Source organism: Oncorhynchus kisutch, linkage group LG8 (assembly GCF_002021735.2).
Source record: "Oncorhynchus kisutch isolate 150728-3 linkage group LG8, Okis_V2, whole genome shotgun sequence".
Lineage (NCBI taxonomy): Eukaryota > Metazoa > Chordata > Actinopteri > Salmoniformes > Salmonidae > Oncorhynchus > Oncorhynchus kisutch.
The window spans coordinates 67,389,750-67,407,900 of record NC_034181.2 but is presented as its reverse complement, the minus strand read 5'-3'; the positions used below and the strand labels follow the sequence as shown (position 1 = coordinate 67,407,900).

At 39.6% G+C, this 18,151-nt stretch overlaps 1 protein-coding gene across 5 annotated transcripts; it reads right to left on the bottom strand.

Annotated features, from left to right (window-relative positions):
- Nucleotides 1-3,777: 3,777 nt before the first annotated feature.
- Nucleotides 3,778-17,065, bottom strand: LOC109895377 (zinc finger protein 280C). Of its 5 annotated transcripts, XM_031830953.1 has the most exons (22): nt 16,973-17,065; nt 16,705-16,852; nt 16,272-16,410; nt 15,988-16,160; nt 15,375-15,589; nt 14,920-15,019; nt 14,494-14,703; nt 14,274-14,339; nt 14,064-14,173; nt 12,500-12,699; nt 11,043-11,200; nt 10,766-10,866; nt 10,425-10,571; nt 9,767-9,901; nt 9,354-9,580; nt 8,528-8,668; nt 7,638-7,700; nt 7,341-7,459; nt 6,705-6,738; nt 5,901-5,943; nt 5,762-5,808; nt 3,919-5,656 (listed from the first exon to the last, which is right to left on the bottom strand). In XM_031830953.1, exons 4-22 carry the CDS (start codon nt 16,151-16,153, stop codon nt 4,939-4,941), a joined length of 3,000 nt encoding a protein of 999 aa, XP_031686813.1. In that variant the 5' UTR covers nt 16,154-16,160; nt 16,272-16,410; nt 16,705-16,852; nt 16,973-17,065; the 3' UTR covers nt 3,919-4,938. The 5 variants fall into 5 exon arrangements, with proteins under 5 accessions (XP_020344609.1, XP_031686813.1, XP_020344613.1 ...); XM_020489020.2 differs by lacking the exon at nt 16,272-16,410 and having other exon boundaries at nt 3,778-5,656; XM_020489024.2 differs by lacking the exon at nt 16,272-16,410 and having other exon boundaries at nt 14,494-14,700.
- Nucleotides 17,066-18,151: the final 1,086 nt, after the last annotated feature.

Below are 18,151 nucleotides of genomic sequence, written 5' to 3'. Positions count from 1 at the left end.
CCATCAGCGCATGTTTTTTTGTTTGTGTTATCTTTTACCAGATCGAATGTGTTGTATTGTCCTACAATAATTTCACATTTCCACAAAATTCAAAGTGTTAACTTTTCAAATGGTATCAATAATATGCATATCCTTGCTTCAGGTCCTGAGCTACAGGCAGTTAGATTTGGGTATGTCATTTTTGGCGAAAATTTAAAAAAGGGTCAGATCCTTAAGAGGTTCCAGATGCACGTGTGCCTGGGAGGCACAGGGATATAGTATCCACAGTGCTCCATCAATGATCAATTTGTTCAACTGGATTCCTGAAATGTTGTTTTGAGCATAATGCCCTGTAATTTAAGTTTACAACTGAAATATTCTCTCTGCCTCAAGGCAAAATGTGTAAAATTGCAGGAAATTTATTTTAAAATGGCAACATTTTATCTGATGCCAAAAGAGCCTTAAATGTTATTTCCCAGTGACCGAGACTTAGTAAAACTGCTTGTATCCTGTTTTTTTTATCGCACTGTAAAGTTGGAGTTGTGTTCTGATATTCTGATGGGTCTATCACAAAAGTGGTCCCAGACGCAAACAAGTTTGAAGTTTGGGAACCTCAGAGCTAGCTAGGTAAATTAACTAAAGTTAGCTAACGTCGTTAACCATCGAATAGCTAGATCATTTTCATGGAAAACATAATCGACAACCAAGTCATTTACCATCATTGCGTGGAGCTGTTGCAAGCCGCTCGTTGATTTGTATGCTTCACCAGGCAAAAATGTCATCTTCATCTGCCACTTTGCTCAATTTGTTTTGCTTCCAGTCGTCTTGGTAACATCGCGCCTTTTGTGCCTAACAATAAACTCGAATGTATTTGGTTAAAAAGTCAGTTTGGTCCTCCCGTCTTCCCTAAGGTAACGTTACAGGTACTGCGCGGAATCAGTTAAGTTATTGACACAATAGTTAATCACAAACATCAGACAACATATCACCTACCCATCCACACACAAGTCCCAATTCTCTCCCAAGCTATGACACCCCCTCCAAACTATCTAAATACAATATAGTTTGTACAATGGATATCTATGTATTTTGTAGTTTAAAAAAAATTAAAGGACAATAATAGGATTACCCCGGTCTAGTTAACTCTGAATACTTTTCTAAAATAATTTGTCCAATTGGCAGGTCCTTAAGGGTGGGCCTGATATTACTTGATTTCATATTACTGGTATATAAAAAATGTGATCTAATTTGATCGATGCTGTGGACAGATGTATTGTCAGTAAAGCTGTCACAAGTATTATATTACAATGCCTTAAAGTATTCACACTCCTTGAATTACTCCAAATGTAGTTGTACAGCCTAAATTTAAAATAATTACATTTCGATTTTTTTGTCACTGGCCTACACACATAAAAGTTTAATTGTTTTTCGAAATTTTTACAAATTAATAAAAAATGAAAAGCTGAAATGTCTTGAGTCAATAAGTATTCAATCCCGTTGTTATGGCAAGACTAAACAAATTCAGGAGTACAAATATGCTTAACAAGTCATAAATTGCATTGCCATAAATGTTTAAACATGATTTTTTTAAATCACTACCTTCTCTGTACCCCACACACATCCAATTATCCGCAAGGCCCCTGAGAAAACTGAGGATGGATCAGCAACATTGTAGTTACTCCACAATACTAACCTAATTGACATGCATCCTGTTTGCAACAAGGCACTAAAGTAATACAACAAAAAAATGTGGTAAAGCAATTAACTTTCCTTCTCAATGTAAAGTGTTATGATTCGGGCAAATCCAATACAACACTTTACTGAGTACCACTCCATATTTTCAAGAACAGTGGTGGCTGTATCATGAAGTGGGTATGCTTGTAATCGCTAAGGACTGGGGAGTTTTTCAGGATAAAAAAGAAAAGGAAGAAAAGGCTTCAGTCTGCTTTCCACCAGAAACTGGAAGATTAATTCACCTTTCAGCAGGACAATAATATTAAACACAAAGCCAGATTTACACTGGAGTGAATGTTCTTGAGTGGCTGAGTAAAACAGTTTTGACGTAAATCTACGGCAAGACCTGAAATTGGTTGTCTAGCAATGACCAATTTGACAGAGCTTGAAGAATTTAGAAAATAAATGGGCAAATGTTGCACAATCCAGGTGAGGAAAGCTTAGACTTACCCAGAAAGACAGCTGTAATCGCTGCTAAATGTGCTTCTACAAAGTATTGACTCAGGGGTGTGAATTAGATATCTGTACTTCATTTAATACATTTTAAAAACTCCTAAAACTGTTTTCACTGTCATTATGGGTTATTGTGTGTAGATGAGTGAGAATATTGTTTTTAATCCATTTTGAATTCAGGCTGTAAAATAAAAATGAGGAATAAGTCAAGGGGTATACTTTCCGAAGGCATATCTCCTTGAAGCCTGAAAAATTATGGGGCCATGATATCACTTGATTTCAGAAATGGGGCTATGATATCACTTGATTTCAGAAATGGGGCTATGATATCACTTGATTTCAGGTGATCCAAAGGCAATTTGTTTCATTTTGATCCTTTTCACAATGGTGCAGGGACCATAATAAACAAACTCAGAAGCCTGTCATTTTCTTTTTATCTTGCCTTTACAGAAAGGTTATTCAACTCTTACTCTGAGGTCCAGAGCCCGCTGGTTCTGCTCCCACCTTGTGTTCCAGGTCTAAATCAGTCCCTGATTAGAGGGGAACAATGAAAAAAATGCAGTGGTACTGACATCCAGAATTGATTTTGAAGGTTTTACAGGATTTGCATATGCATAGAAGTCAAAAGGGAGACAATCTTTGAGTTTCACTTTTCAAAGTCTCTTGCTCCTTGGTTTAAACTGTCATATACTGTCAGGCATTCTATAAAGCTTGTTCCCATTGAGCATCATTAGCTGACATTTGGAACACTTGCAAACAAATACAGATAGAAATGACTGGGGGGTGGGGCCTGTGCATACGTGAGGTGTTCTCACTTCACAAGGTGGCATTGCTCCTCGAGGTGCCCTGAAATTTGACAGAAGTGTGCCTCCCTCTGAGAACTCATCCGTAAATCTTCAAAACGACTTAGCCTGAGGTGACAACTGAGTATTGTATTTGGGCCTACTGTGCTCCGCCAGTAAAGGAGATGCTGAAATAATATGACAGAATTTAGTCTTTGCTCTCATTGTTTCTTTTGTTAAATTTCCCTCAAGAAAGTAAATAAAGATTGAACAGTGACATAGTCTGGAGGATCCCACAAAGGAAACAGATAAATCTAGGTTTTAGTTTACTACTACTACTGTAGTGGTGTACCCTTTCTGCACTGTCAGGTCCTCTAATACTGGTACAGTACAATCCATTGATCACAAGAAAAACTAATCAGGCAATTCTGGTGGATTGATGTTACACACAGGATATAATAAAACATAAGACATTACTTCCCCATTCTTGTCTATTTTAAGGATGCAAGAAAACAGTCTAGCTTCACTGCTTGGGATAATTCTGTATGTATTATCTACACATGCTGGCCAAGAGCGACACCTTTCCTGTCACCTGTCAAAAAAATTCAATCCATCTCTAGCTTGTTTACGCACCAACTCATGTCACACTTCTCCCTCAAGCTTTTTGCATCCTCAACATCCCCATCAGCTGAAAATTCACCAAACTAAACACAAAATGGCACAATGATCACATTCATAGCAGAGGTGAAGACATTTCAGTGCTAAGTCAACACTCCTGTCAGTGTTAAACCTATCAAGATGCTTGTAATTTATAACAACTATTGTGAGGTAACTGGGGAATCAATGCATTTTATTACTTTTCATGTAAGCTGGGCAGTGATGATCCTACAGACTACAGTTGATCACCTCTCTCAACCATAATGAACATGGACAGTCCGTTCTTAATCAAGTCTCAATAGCAGATTTCATACTGTATTACCAAAGTTTATTTACACGTTAGCACGACTGCAATGGAAACACTGAGGGGATTAGATTACCTGGCCCAGTTGTCCCCAGTGGGAGGAGTTTGCACTGGATGAAAAGTGATTGCATTCTTTTTTGAGCCAGGTGCCCCGCTCTGGCTGATGGCAAAATCATCTCTGACGTAGGTTAAGCACATGGAGTATTGAATAAGATACTGGTTTCAAGTGAAAAAGTGATTGCTTTTGATCAAAACACCATCTACCTTTACAATAAAAAAAAATGCTTGAATTTTCAAACAAGTTATGGCAAAGTGTTTCTGGACGATGCACCATGCTGCCCTGTTGACATGACCGAGCGACGCAGACTACTGTTCGATTTAAAATGATTAGAATGCATTACCCAAGAGAGTGTAAAGAAGATTCAGTTCCCCCCACTGCTTTTGCCTTTTCATGTGACGGGCCATAGACCGGTGCGCCGCAGTTCCTTTGACTCAAACTCCCTCAATGATTCAAGTCCATTGGACTGCTCTCAAACTAAAGACATACAGATGATCAAAGGGAAAGTGATGGATTATAGTATATTAAAAATACACAAAAGCACCTATGAAATGTCAATGGAAGTAGAGGAGGTATCCAAAATAAACAAAAGGCCTATATCTACCAGTGGAAGGATAGTTAAGATATTTCAAGGCTTTTTCACACTTGAGTACAGGTTCAGATAAAAGAAAGCATAAACATTCAGAATTTGTATTTTTCGACACTACAGAAAGTCAAATTATTCAGTGTACCATTTTCACTTTCATTGAAAGCTTACAACCAAATTGTAAGTTTGACAGACAGAAGTCAAATCTTGCACTGATGTTAGAAAAAAATGATACATGTTTTTCCAAATGCCAAATCTAATAAACACATAACACGTCTCAGCTCATCTCCATCTGGTCAAGGACAGTCAAGTTTAAGAAAATGGGAAGAGAAATACATTTCAATGATATGCAGTTTTCTTAAAAATACATCCGGTTTACTTCTCACTACTCCGAGGACGCCGATCCCTTCAGTGTTTTAGGACTGGAGGGAATGTCTTTGTCGTCTGCCCTCTGATGCAGGACGTCAGCTGGACTTTGAGAGGATGAGATGTCCTTTGCTTCCACGATATCTTTCACCTCTTGGTCTACAACCTTAAATGGGATGGTCTCCAGGGAAGCGCCGACCTTACTGTCGTCAAAGCTGACAGATTCCGGTTTGCTTAATGACTCATGCAAACGCACAGTCTCCCCACCTAACTCACAGGCCACAGAACTAGTGGGGGACCTGGTCGCTGACTGCAAAGCCCGCTCCTCCCTCTGCTCCACCTCAACTGAGCTTTCCATGGGTGTTTCACTTTCCATGAGGCCTGACTGCAAAGACTGCTCTTCTCTCCACTCCCCTTCAACTGAGTTTCCTATGGTTGTTTCTCTATCCATGGGCCCTGACTGCAAAGACTGGTCTTCCTCAACTGAACTTTCCATGGGTGTTTCTAGCGCTGTAGCCTGTGTGACTCCCTGGCTCTGATCCACTGTAGAGATATGTGGAAGCCCTTGCACTTCTGCCTCTCCTAGCTGGTTAACTGCTGCATCATCGTTGTCTAGTAGAATTACAGCACCTCTTCCTGACTCTTGGGTCTGAACATGCATTACCTCTGGCCCATCCCTTCTTTCAGCAGCTGGGGTGATACACAAGACATTGGAGGTCTCCACCAATCTGGGAACGCTGTGAAAGAGAAGGGGGGGGGGGGAACGTACCAAATCAATCTAATCAACTCCATCGGAAAAAATATTTCTAGGTTCTATTTTGTGTGGACCACCATTTAATTACCTGTGGAATTGGTCAAAAGCGCCACTCACTGTGGCAGTTTCAGCATTCTATGTAAAAATAAAAAGAGTTGAGGTAACAGTTTTGAGGAAACAGTTCAAAATCAAACATGTGTTTCTCAGGTACAATCCAGCTATAGTACCTGGATATCAGGGAACATCAGAGCAGAGATCCCTTGCTTATTTCTGAAACAGAACAAAAGAGAATCACGACAAATCCATTAAACGTAGAGCCCTTTTAATAAAACTACTTTGGAGATAGTTAGAATATGGTAATGAAAACTTCAAATACATTTTCAGAGCATAATTAAGACGGGCTTATCAGCACAGAATTAGTATCCAAATAGTTATTTTAAAAAATAGTTATATTAATCATGAAGCAAAAGTACCAATGTCCTTGTCCAGACAAATTATTCTTCAAATTATTCTTCAAACAATTCAATTAGCATTGAATTGTACATATTCAAATCTCAGGAGGAACAACATATTTATGAAATGATTACATTTGAACTTGATCTCGTGTATTTTTAGTGCGTTTGGCTTCTCAAGGGAATACAACAAATTAAGACGAGGATATTCTTGCAAAAGAGATTCAACAATGACCTTTCATTTCAGCAGCTTCCCAATGACAAAATGACCTAACTTTAGGCACACATTAATTAAGCAATGTTCTCTGGTATTAATTAAGGCCAAAGCGTCCACTTGCATTTGCAAAGTTCTTAAAATAAAAAAATCCACTTAATATGCATCCCAATTAGCTTAATGTAAAAAGTATATGGTAAAGATTTCTCAAAATAATGGATGCATCCAAACTCATAGGTCAGGGAGTTAGAAGTCTCACAAGTACTTGATCCAATTCTGAGAATCTCATTACAACACTATGAGGGGCGTTACCTTTATTTTAGAATGTTCTCGTTATCTGCTGCATTGGGAGAGTAGCTACTCACCCTCTAATGCCGTCATCTACAGCACCACCTTCTCCTGCAAGACAAGAAAAACATGACATACAGACAGGTTATTATTATTATTATTATATAAACAAAATGCGAAGCCTGGCCTCCCGGGTGGCGCAGTGGTTAAGGGCGCTGTACTGCAGCGCTGTACTGCAGGTTCGCGCCCAGGCTCTGTCGTAACCGGCCGCGACCGGGAGGTCCGTGGGGCAACGCACAATTGGGCTAGCGTCGCCCGGGTTAGGGAGGGCTTGGTCGGTAGGGGTGTCCTTGTCTCATCGCGCACCAGCGACTCCTGTGGCGGGCTGGGCGCAGTGTGCGCTAACCAAGGTGGCCAGGTGCACGGTGTTTCCTCCGGCGCATTGGTGCGGCTGGCTTCCGGGTTGGATGCGCGCTGTGTTAAGAAGCAGTGCGGCTTGGTTGGGTTGTGTATCGGAGGATGCATGACTTTCAACCTTCGTCTCTCCCGAGCCCGTACGGGAGTTGTAGCGATGAGACAAGATAGTAGCTACTACAACAATTGGATACCACGAAATTGGGGAGAAAAAGGTGTAAAAAATTAAATTAAATTTTAAATTTTACAAAATGCGACGCCTAAGCATCTGGTTGTGAAGAATGTGATAAACCTTATACCTTTCTCTAGTATGACCTTACAGATGTGGTGTGGTCTGTCAATCAAATGCTTGCTCATGAGGTCAGTTCCATGCGCATCAGCCAGGAAGTCACAGTTCAGACAGACAAGGGTTAAATTCCTGCAAGACAGCAGGTAAAATGTGATTCATAATGAACCTAATGGAATAGAATAAACTAGCATGGTGCAACACCAATGCAACACTACATAAATAAGTCATTACCAAAACTAAAGTGCAGAACAATGGCAACATTAAAGAATTGATTTGAGACCAGATTTGTTTAGTTAGGGACACGTACCTTAGGACAACTGGGATTTTCCTCATTTTCCGGAATCTCTCTTTTGAGATGGCACTATGGAACCTGACAAAAATATATTTGTATATATTTAATATGGATTAAAAAACATGAGCTGGCACACACCCAGAAAAAAATAGTTTGTGTGGAGGTGCTGACTAATGGCGAATAAACTATAAAAATAAAGTCGCACACTCTATGTTTAAAATCCCAGCAATTTAATGGTTATTTACCAACGTTTCAGCATCACTGTTCCTTCCTCAGGGTGACTCAAGACTTTATTTTTATAATATATATTTAATATGAACAATAAAACATCCTCCCTGAGCCGACTAGGTGAAAAATCTGTCGATGTGCTCGAGCAAGGCACTTAACCCTACTTGCTCCTGTAAGTCACTATAAAAATGGACATACACACTGTTCACAAAACATTAAGAACACCTACTCTTTCCATGACAGACTGACCAGGTAAATGCTATGATCCCTTATTGATGTCACTTGTTAAATCCACTTCAAATCAGTGTAGATGAAGTGGAGGAGACCGGTTTAAGAAGGATTTTTAAGCTTTGAGGCAATTGAGACAGATTGTGTGTGTGCCCCATTCAGAGGGTGACTGGGCAAGAAAATATTTAAGTGCCTTTGAACAGTGTATGGTAGTAGGTGCCGGGCGAACCAATTTGTCAAGAACTGCACACCGCTGGGTTTTTCCACGCAGTTTCCCATGTGTATCAAGAATGGTCCACCACCCAAAGAACATTCAGCCAACTTGACAACTGTGGGAAGCATTGGAGTCAACATGGGCCAGCATCCCTGTGGAACGTTTGACACCTTGTAGGGGTGTTCCTAAAGTTTTGTACTCAGTGTATATATGCGTTACGAATCTGATGCTTTACCTTATCATATGGTTTCCAAAGGATGTTTTGCAACTCGTCCGATACTTGCATGCACCACAAATTGCAACCATGGGATAGTGACTATAGAAGTCATGAATCTCCGAGTAGCACTCAATGCAGGTATGTCGTCTGTCTCCAATACTAAAAAAGTAGAGAATTAATTAGGGCGTAATTATTTAATTTATATCTGAAGTACTATTACCTTCAGTAAAACATTCTGAGATGCATTATTAAACATACAAGTTACTTGATTGGTGTAATATATTGATAACCAGGGCTCTGAAGTGCGACCATTTTGGTCACATATGCTCCTAAATATTTTGCTGTGCGACCTGACATTTTATTTTGGGAGCACTGTGCGACTATGAATACAATCTCCCAGATAATAATTGTTGTAATGATTAGGCTTCGCCGTACCGTTGTTTGAGTGAACTAGACAAAAAAGCAAGCACATATTCATTACTGTCATGGTTACACCATCACTACAGCGAAAACATATTGTTTCTAGCACAAACTGGTAAAAAAATACGACCCATATTACCTGCACAGTGTTCTATTGTGAATTGGTTATACATTCATGAACCATTTCACAAGCTGTTCCAAAACCACTCGCAGGCATTTGTTTACCTGTTGTTCAGTCATGTAACCTCATTAACTCCTAACTTGATGTTGAGAGCACCAGTGCTACCAATGAAACATTTGAATTTAGAGCCCTGTTCATAACCAACCATGAAAAGAAATTGTCCCTGACCATAGTTTCTGTTATAGAAACTATGTAGTTTGCACCATGAGAAAAAATAAAAAACTGACTGAGTGATGTACCGACCTGAGACTCTGCAACACATGGTTGTTCTTCTGCTGCTTGAGGAGCTTTTTGCTCACTGTGCCCTTGCCTTTCCCCCCACTGCTGCCCTGTGTGGTAGATGTACTGCTCTGAGCTTTTACATTGGCTGCCTTCATGCCTGGGACCTCTGGTATGACACTGACACTGGATTTGTCAGCAGCACGGGCGGAACTGGGAGATGGCCCTGTCAGAGAGGCCCGGATAGTCACCTGAAAAATGTATTAAAAGAACAGATCAAATTAAGATTATCTGAATTCATGCCGTAATTTAAACATTTGTAATAGAACTTGCTTTCAAATGAGGGTTTATTGCGGTTGCCATTGACTATCTATATTGTAGATACTTGGTACAGAGGTATTGACATGTTTTCCTAGACTAAATAAGAAGAGTTTAACCTTGGTTCCAGGAGGAAGGCCCTCCAGAGCTTTGGGTTTTTGGAAAGTCTTATGGTGCTGAGTCTTGTGATCCACTCTTTCCTTGTAGGTGAGGAAATTCAGCCTGCATTTCCCGCAACGATTAATTCCTTTTTTCTGGTGAATTTACAAAACAAGTACAATAGAAAAGCACGAGTCAAGATAACAAGACTGCATATAGGTAGATAATAGGTTCAGCTATTTCTTTGTTCTATGGCTACATACAGTGATTTGTGGAGTTGATTTGGTTTGTTTTTTTTGCCAGAGAGCCCATTAGGCAGGAGAAAGGAAGCAGACATTGCTGTAAGACAGTTATGTATTACAGCAAGGTGTTCAGCAGACAACCAAATCAATCCAACCTCAGAATGAAAGCCAATAGGGTAACTCACAAGAGTGTTCTTTTTTTTTTTTAAACAAGCCAGCTATAAAACTCTAACTCAGAGAAAAACTATTTGCTGCATTCACTGCTTTATTAAGAGGCTGAACCATCAAGAAACTGACATGAAATTACAATGTGTGACAGGTCAGTCAGAACATGAGCCCCATCAATCAAAAATGACCCAATCAACATATTTATCGATCATGGATTGTTGCACATATTTAACAATAGAAAAGTACCCAATATAACTAAGCCTCTTACCTGATGCTTCATATAGTGCTGCATGTAGACATGACCACTTTTAAGAACTTTAAGGCAGAAAGGACAAAGGAGATCCTTTGTGTTTTCATGCACCGTACGGAAGTGTGTGTCCACATCGGTAAAGAATGAAGACCGGTAGTTGCACACCTGGAAGGAGACAATTAAACTATTAGCTTGAATAATAAAAGGTTCAGGAAGACTGCAAGTCAAATCCCTTCAATAATTTGAATTAAATGTTTCAATTCCTGATTGTAGTGCCAGGGCATCTCTACGATCAACAGTGAATAACTTTTCTTTGTGAACAAACTACTATAAAAACATGATTGATAAACAAAATGTACCTGGCAGACATAGGGCATCTCTCCAGGCTTGTGATTGTCCTTCATGTGTTCCAGGAGCACTTGCTCAGACTCAAAGGCTAATTCACATATCTTGCAATTGGCTACAAAACAAGAACAACTTACTAAAAATGGGCCCAACTTGTTAAGGACAGGTTGATTATAGTTATATAAAGTTATGTACAATGTATGATTGCTTGAGACGGTGTTCAATACGTTAAGGTGAAATGTATGGTTTCACTGAAGTTTCATGTTGGTTGCTATTGACTGGTATGCCTACTTGAAGATTCGACCATGCTGTGGGCACTCTCAACGTGGCACTGCAGCTGGAATGGGGTTGAGTACTGCCGGTAGCAGTGTTGGCAGGTAGTGTGGCTTTCCCAGCTCTCACTGTTCTGCTTCTCTAGCTCCAGATGATGCTTCATGTGGTTCATGAACCTACAAGAGTCCCGCAAAGTGCAAGATATGCCAAAGAAACAAAGATGGGTGTGAGCTTTGCCATTTATCTTTACGTTTTTTGCATTGTAAACTAGTGTTATTTTTAAACAAGCTACTATCCAGTCACCCAGAGCAAATTTCATAAAAATGTTGTGAATATATTCTAAAAAAGCTCATTAGCTTTTGTCAAACTTTTAAATAATTTAATATATGCATACATACATACATAAATAACTAACTACCCTACTTCAAAATAAAAACTTAATGTACTGAGCTAAATTACAGTGAAGCCGTATTCAACAACACTTCAACAGATCGTGACCTGTGTGCAACACCAAACCTGCGCTTCGGATCCCCATGGTTAAAAAAAAGAAGAAATTAGCAACCACTCCTTGCACCTCAATTCCTAAGCATGCATAATTGCCATTATAATACCGCCAATTAGGCACAGCTTTTTTGTTTGGCTTAATGAGGTGTTCCACGGCTGCACCGAGCCGCATGACCTCTACATGTAACCGCTGCACTGACAAGGCAGGCAAGGCCCATTTTTCAGCCAGCACAGTCTGTTACCTCGGCTCCCCTAATAGGGATTTTTATGCAGACCAACTATGACCTCTGCTGCCAGACTGAGTACAGTACAAATGCGTCTGCCCATTAAAAGGAGCTTACAGAGGCTTTTCTTGCAACATTCTGAAGCAAAGTTATTTAATCAAAGGAGCAGTTCTTACACTATCCAAACTAGCAGCCATTATTCATCTCTGGCCCCAAGTGGGAATATGAGTTGATATGTCATCCACCTGGGGGAGAAAACTGTGATGAGGGCTGAAACACATTGAATCTCCTCTCTTCACATTGAAGTTAATCACTCTCCATGGGCAGAGGGCTCATTTTAACACTTGTTCATGAACACCATTTCCATGCACCAAAACAGCACAGTAGACACTTGGGGTGACGTATTGACGAAAGGCTGGTTGATGTATCCATCCATTACCAATAACATTTAGCCGTTCATATAAATATAGAAGATATGTCCACCAATCTGCTTATTGGTGACAGTAATTGTGTAATGTGTGTGCATTATGTAAACACGTGACATGCCAAATGTATTGTTTTCATTATACCACTGGACAAATAGGATATAAAAGTTCTTTAGAAAATGACCTTGTTTATACAAAACACATTTTGTGCAGTAGACACGACACCCTTTTTTCGACACAAATAATCGTATTATTCAGGAATACAGTGGCTTATTGAAAACAAAAGCAGAGTTGCATAGCAAGCAAAGTCTGCTGTAGTTACCTGACGTTGTTCTTGAGTACTTTCAAACAGCTCTGGCACTTATAGGTAAATGGGGTCTTCTGCTGCTGCAATTTTGGTTTGTCTCCCTCGAATCTACCATAGTAGAAGTCTGTGACAAGCATGATGCGCTTGCTTGCAAAAAGGTAAGTAGACTTTGGGGTTGAGGGGAAGACACACTCCAACAGGTGAGGACAACATTTCTGGAATTAAAATAATTAAAATTAAAATAGGCCGACAAATTGCAATCTGCAGAGTTGATATTGTAGTTCTTAAAATGCCTTATATAAGGCTCTGGTTCATGCACTAATAGCAAGGCTCGACATTAACACATGCCCTCTTGTTCGGGACAAGAATCATTTTTTTCACTTGTCCATTTGGACAACAAATCTATCACAAAAATCTAATAATTACTGCGTTCAGAATTGGATGTGAGAAGCAAACACTGAAATAATTTTCAAATCTATTTTTCATGTACATAAATAAAAAGTCTGCACGTCAAAGTGTAATTGATGTGCATATTGGCTACAGCCTCATGTCCAGACGGATACTGACATGAGGGAGGAGGCAGAAAATGTAGGAAAACTTTAATGAGAATTTTAATTACATTAAATACAGGATAATTAACATTAATGTCTGAAGGCTTGATTCTGTCGACATACTCAAGGCACTTCGTTCAGATCAAATGGTCAAGACCGGAAAGTGAAAGACAGTGCATGTTGCTCACCGCACATCACCCACCTTGAATCTGAGCGGAGGCGGCCAACATTTTGAAACTATTTCACAATAAACTTATTTCATAATAAACTTAATTGTTTAAAACCTGGATGTAGTCTAGCCTAGGCAAAATATGACCACAGAAATGTTGAAACCAGAATTTTTCATGTTCTATTAGCTTTCAAATCAATATTATTTTCCAACAGCCAAAGGCATAATACTAGTCGTGAGTAAACCATGCCAGTTTATACAGCTTTAGATCTCACTTCTTCATTTCTAACAGATATTTTCATCTCTGTCAAATGAAACCGCTCGCACATTGAAAAAGGTGTTCTCACTAATCGCATGTTGGAACATTTGTGTGCAGCCATGTGTGCACAGTTGTATGATTTTTTTGGACGTCATCCCAGGGTCTGTTTTGAACCGTATACATGTTTTATCGTCCCAGGGACGCCCTTTAATATATAAAAGCCATAAAAAGTATTTGGTTGTAATTGTAACGTTGCAATATTTTATAGGCTACCAAGGGTGGCCAACTATCCTCAAGGTTAGCCTTAAAAGGGGCAGTGGTGTATTTTGAGACACGAATGAATATGCAAAGACACGAATAGGCAGAATGTAGCCCAGCAAAATGTATGGTATTTATATATATATATATATATATATATAGAAAAGTAGTTCCTTGCATCATACAATAATGTCAAAATGGTGTTAAAAAAAAAATCTGTCCTCCTTGTCCGAAGTACAAGCAGCTAAAAAAGTTAATGTCAAGCACTGAATAGTAACATTATACAATATTTATGTAAAACAATTGTCACAGCTAAAGGCATGCGTTTTAGAATGAACTCACCACCATGTGATCTTTCATGACAACTTGTTGGTAGAAATCAAATTTACACTTTGGACATTTTTTACAAAAACGTGCCCCATTTTCTAATATCTCCTGGGCGTGGGAAGACCCTGCAAAAACAAAAATCTAAATTTCAGTTGTAAAAATAAAAAAAGTAAGTGCTAATGAATCTAGTTAATAACAGAACAACTGATGTAAGGAAACCCCTACCCATGTCCTGCTTTGCTTTTTTAGCTGTGCTGTTTTGGTCTTGAGGTAAACCTCGTTTGCCATAGTCTGTTTAAGGGGAGAAAAAAAGATTCATACTTATTATCACAAGTCACATGCAATCTTCAGATCATGAGGTCACACAGAGGGTCAGGAGTTTTCCTGACCAAGTGACCTGGCCAGGAATATCTCTGGGTCAAACAAGTTAGATATTTTGGCTTACCCCAGCTGTTGCCTTTGGCTTGAATAACCGGGGACACAATCTGGAGGTTGGTAGAATTTGAGCGGTTGGGCTGGGAAGACAATGCAGCGGGGCCCTGCACATTGGACAAGGTCACTACGTTGTTGTGGATCATGTGCACTTGAGGCCTGTGGATAACCCCAGGTAAAGGCTTCCCTGGAGTCACCTGCTGCAGAATGTGCTGCTGGCCTGCTGAAAAAAACACATTACAAATATGAAACACAGCAAAAAAGTAGTATGTGTGCACTGTGCCTGTATAGGGAATATATAAGTTTACTTGTAGGGCATAGATTCACGAAATTCATTTCCAATTATTAGTCTGCTCTGAAATACAAAAATGTGTGTTATGTTTTGGTTTGTTGCTTGCCTGCCTGCAATCAAGTTAAGATGTAATATTTATATTTTTACCTGGAACCACAGTGAAAGATGTCCCAGGGGGATACTGTTTCCCAAGGGAAGCAAGGAAAGCCGAGTTGGCCGGTAACTGTGGTGTGGTCATAATGTAACCCTAAGAAAAAAGGCAAACCGTTTTCATTAAAACATTGCACCAACACCATTAAAGCCAAGTTACATCTCTAGAACTAAACAGGTGCCCAGTCAAAGCTCTTCTGTCCAAGCACCACAATCATGGAAAAATCAGCATTTTCCTACTAGCACCAACTTTGCTGATAACTACTTTATTGAAGGAGCATGTACTTACTACAACTGATCTGTGGTTGTCTCACCTAGCTATCTCAAGATTAATGCAGTAATTGTAAGTTGATCTGGATAAGAGTCTCTGCTCAATGACTCAAATGTAATGTGCGTTATTTTTTGCAATGTATAGCAAAGTGAAATAAGGGATATAGCTAAACACAAAATACCTGGTTGTTGATAATGATGGGTTGTGGTGGTACTGCTGTTAAGGGTCGAGGTGCATTGTTCAACCCTTTCCCTGGAATTATGATGTTCTGGGGAACTGGACCCTGAGTGAGATGAGCTTGGGGGGAGCTGTTTGTCATTGTCATCCTAGGGGCTCTTGGTCTTCCAACTCCACCACTTTGAACTGGGGTGGTCTTCACATTTCTTTGGTTGTTCGCTTCAAAGACAGGTCAGATAAATAAACAAGAGTGGTTCATTTTCAAAGCAATACAATCTATATTGATAATCAAATTTACCAACTTTGTAGAGCAACTAAGGGAAAATCATCCAATGGAAGGACATTGTGTAAGCAAACTATCCAAACTAGAGAAAACAGACGGAGACCTAACATTAACTGAGCCATACCAAGAGGCGGCAGGGTAGCCTAGTGGTTAGAGCGTTGGACTAGTAATCGAAAGGTTGCAAGTTCAAATCCCTAAGCTGACAAGGTACAAATCTGTCGTTCTGCCCCTGAACAGGCAGTTAACCCACTGTTCCTAGGCCGTCATTGAAAATAAGAATTTGTTCTTAACTGACTGGTTAAATAAAAAAATAAAAAAATAAAAGAAAACATACTTGGTCTGGTGTTAATGGTGCCCTTTGAAGTACTAAGCTCCCCAACAAATATAGGTTCGTCGTCGTCATCATCATGTTTACCGTCGCCCAACAAATTAACTTCTGGTGTCTGTCTCTGCCATGGCTCCAGCTCCTCTTCCTCACATTCCATAAAAAGCTCGGACATTGTGAAGCTGAAAATGGATGAGAGTTACGTTAATGTTAGCTAGAAAAAAAACTTAACTAGCTAGTTAGTCAAACGAAGTATGTTTTCAGCTAACTACGAGCTAACATGTTTTGCGTACCTGGCTAACTAACGTTAGTAGGAAAAGCTAGGAAACTGGATACGTTGATTCCTCATAGCCGTGCGCCCGCGCGACTAGTTAGTTAACGGACCTCTTGCTTATATCCCGTCGAAAAACCATAGCTAGCTACATCAACAAGCTGGAAATACAATGCAGAACACCACATAGTTAACTAGCGATACTCACGTTATCTACCAAAACGTCCAGTTGCCATCTATTTTAGCTCACTACAGTAGCTAGCTAACTCTGCTAGCCAGCCATTATTAGCTACAGTGTGGGCAACCAATCATGGCGTCTGGCGCGACAACACAACATAGATCTCTTTGTTCCAACTTCATTTGATCTGATGCAGTAGTACAAAGATATGTTTAAATGCTATTCAACAATACCAACATTCTAGGTATACCAGTGGCCAAGTACAGAGTCCACTTACCTTTTAATCTAACGTTTAACTGGGTGGTTTGTCCTTAGTACAAAATGAGAAATACCTTCTATGGAGCGCCTGTGAATATTGTGGTGGCTGATGGGAAATTTGGGGTTTGCTGAGAGGAAGGTTACCACTGCCTCAAAATGAGCTATATCTTTAAAATACATTAAAACAACAATTAGTTAGAGTTAACAGTGTGGTTTGGTTTAATATCACACTTTAAGAAGATAAATGATAGAAATAGGCAGGGTTTATGACTTTGTGGAAGTGGTACCTAGTGACAAACAGAGGAAAAAGCGAAGCATTAGTGTTTACTCCGCCCAAAATCTTCTTCTATGGTATAATGGCAGTGCGCAAACAAACACCACCCAAAATCTGTCCACGTTTTAAGCAGATCAGCTTAATTCTTCTTCTTGAAATGTGTATTGGAGGATCACAACCAACTGAAAGGTGCATACACTGCCACCTACTGTACTGGAGTGTGAGGCCATCTATTTATCTTATCTAGCCATGTGTTTCCGCCTACTGACTAACCCTATACCCATTAAAACCTCACCACTATTCCACTACTTGTTTTTGGTTGGTTGTGAACTTGTCGGCAACTACCTAACAAAGCCCGTGAAAGCACTGTAGCACTTAGTCACAACGTTCCTATGCTGTCCCTTTGACAACATAGTCACCTACAACCTATATGTCCCCTGTCTGTCACAAATATTGAATGAAATCCCATTTGCATTTACTCTACCTGTTGTCTACTGATTTTGTCCTTTTGTGGGTAGAAATGTAAGACAAAATATCCTCAGGAAAGTATTATTAAACAGGCTTCAAAAACCTGTGTCTCGGTGTTAGCTATCGCTGTTTTCTTTCTCATCACCTGAAGCACGCGCACAAGACGGAGGAACGTGCACACAATGCATGCGTACTAACTGAAGTCTTACAGGTGTTTACATGTATAATTTTGCGCATGTGCCAGGTAATAGAAATGTCAATGGCAGTACCAGCGTTTGGAAAGGTTTGTTTAATAATACTTTTCTGTGGATGTTCTCTCAAATTACAACACACAAAAGGACCAACCGCACAGACATTCGAAATTGTTAATCTTTTACCAATAGAGCTATCTTCTGTATACCACCCCTACCTTGTCACAACACAACTAATTGTCTCAAACGCATTAAGAAGGAAAGAAATTCCACAAATTAACTTTTAACAAAGCACATCTGTTAATTGAAATGCATTCCAAGTGACTACCTCATGAAGCTGGTTGAGAGAATGCCAAGCGTGAGCAAAGCTGCCATCAAGGCAAAAGGTGGCTACTTTGAAGAATCTCAAATATAAAATATATTTTGATTTGTTTAACACATTTTTGGTTACTACATGATTCCATATGTGTTATTTCATAGTTTTGATGTATTCAGTATTATTCTACAATGTAGAAAATAGTAAAAATAAAGAA

What these genes read in the sequence shown, in the direction of transcription:
- LOC109895377 (XM_020489020.2), bottom strand. Translation starts at nt 16,153, where the DNA reads ATGTCCGAGCTTTTTATGGAATGTGAGGAAGAGGAGCTGGAGCCATGG. An exon ending in ATCTTTCACTGTGGTTCCAG is followed by an intron (nt 14,704 to 14,919) that starts GTAAAAATATAA and finishes TGTTTTTTTCAG; the next exon opens with CAGGCCAGCAGCACATTCTG. An exon ending in TGATGTTCCCTGATATCCAG is followed by an intron (nt 5,809 to 5,900) that starts GTACTATAGCTG and finishes ATTTTTACATAG; the next exon opens with AATGCTGAAACTGCCACAGT.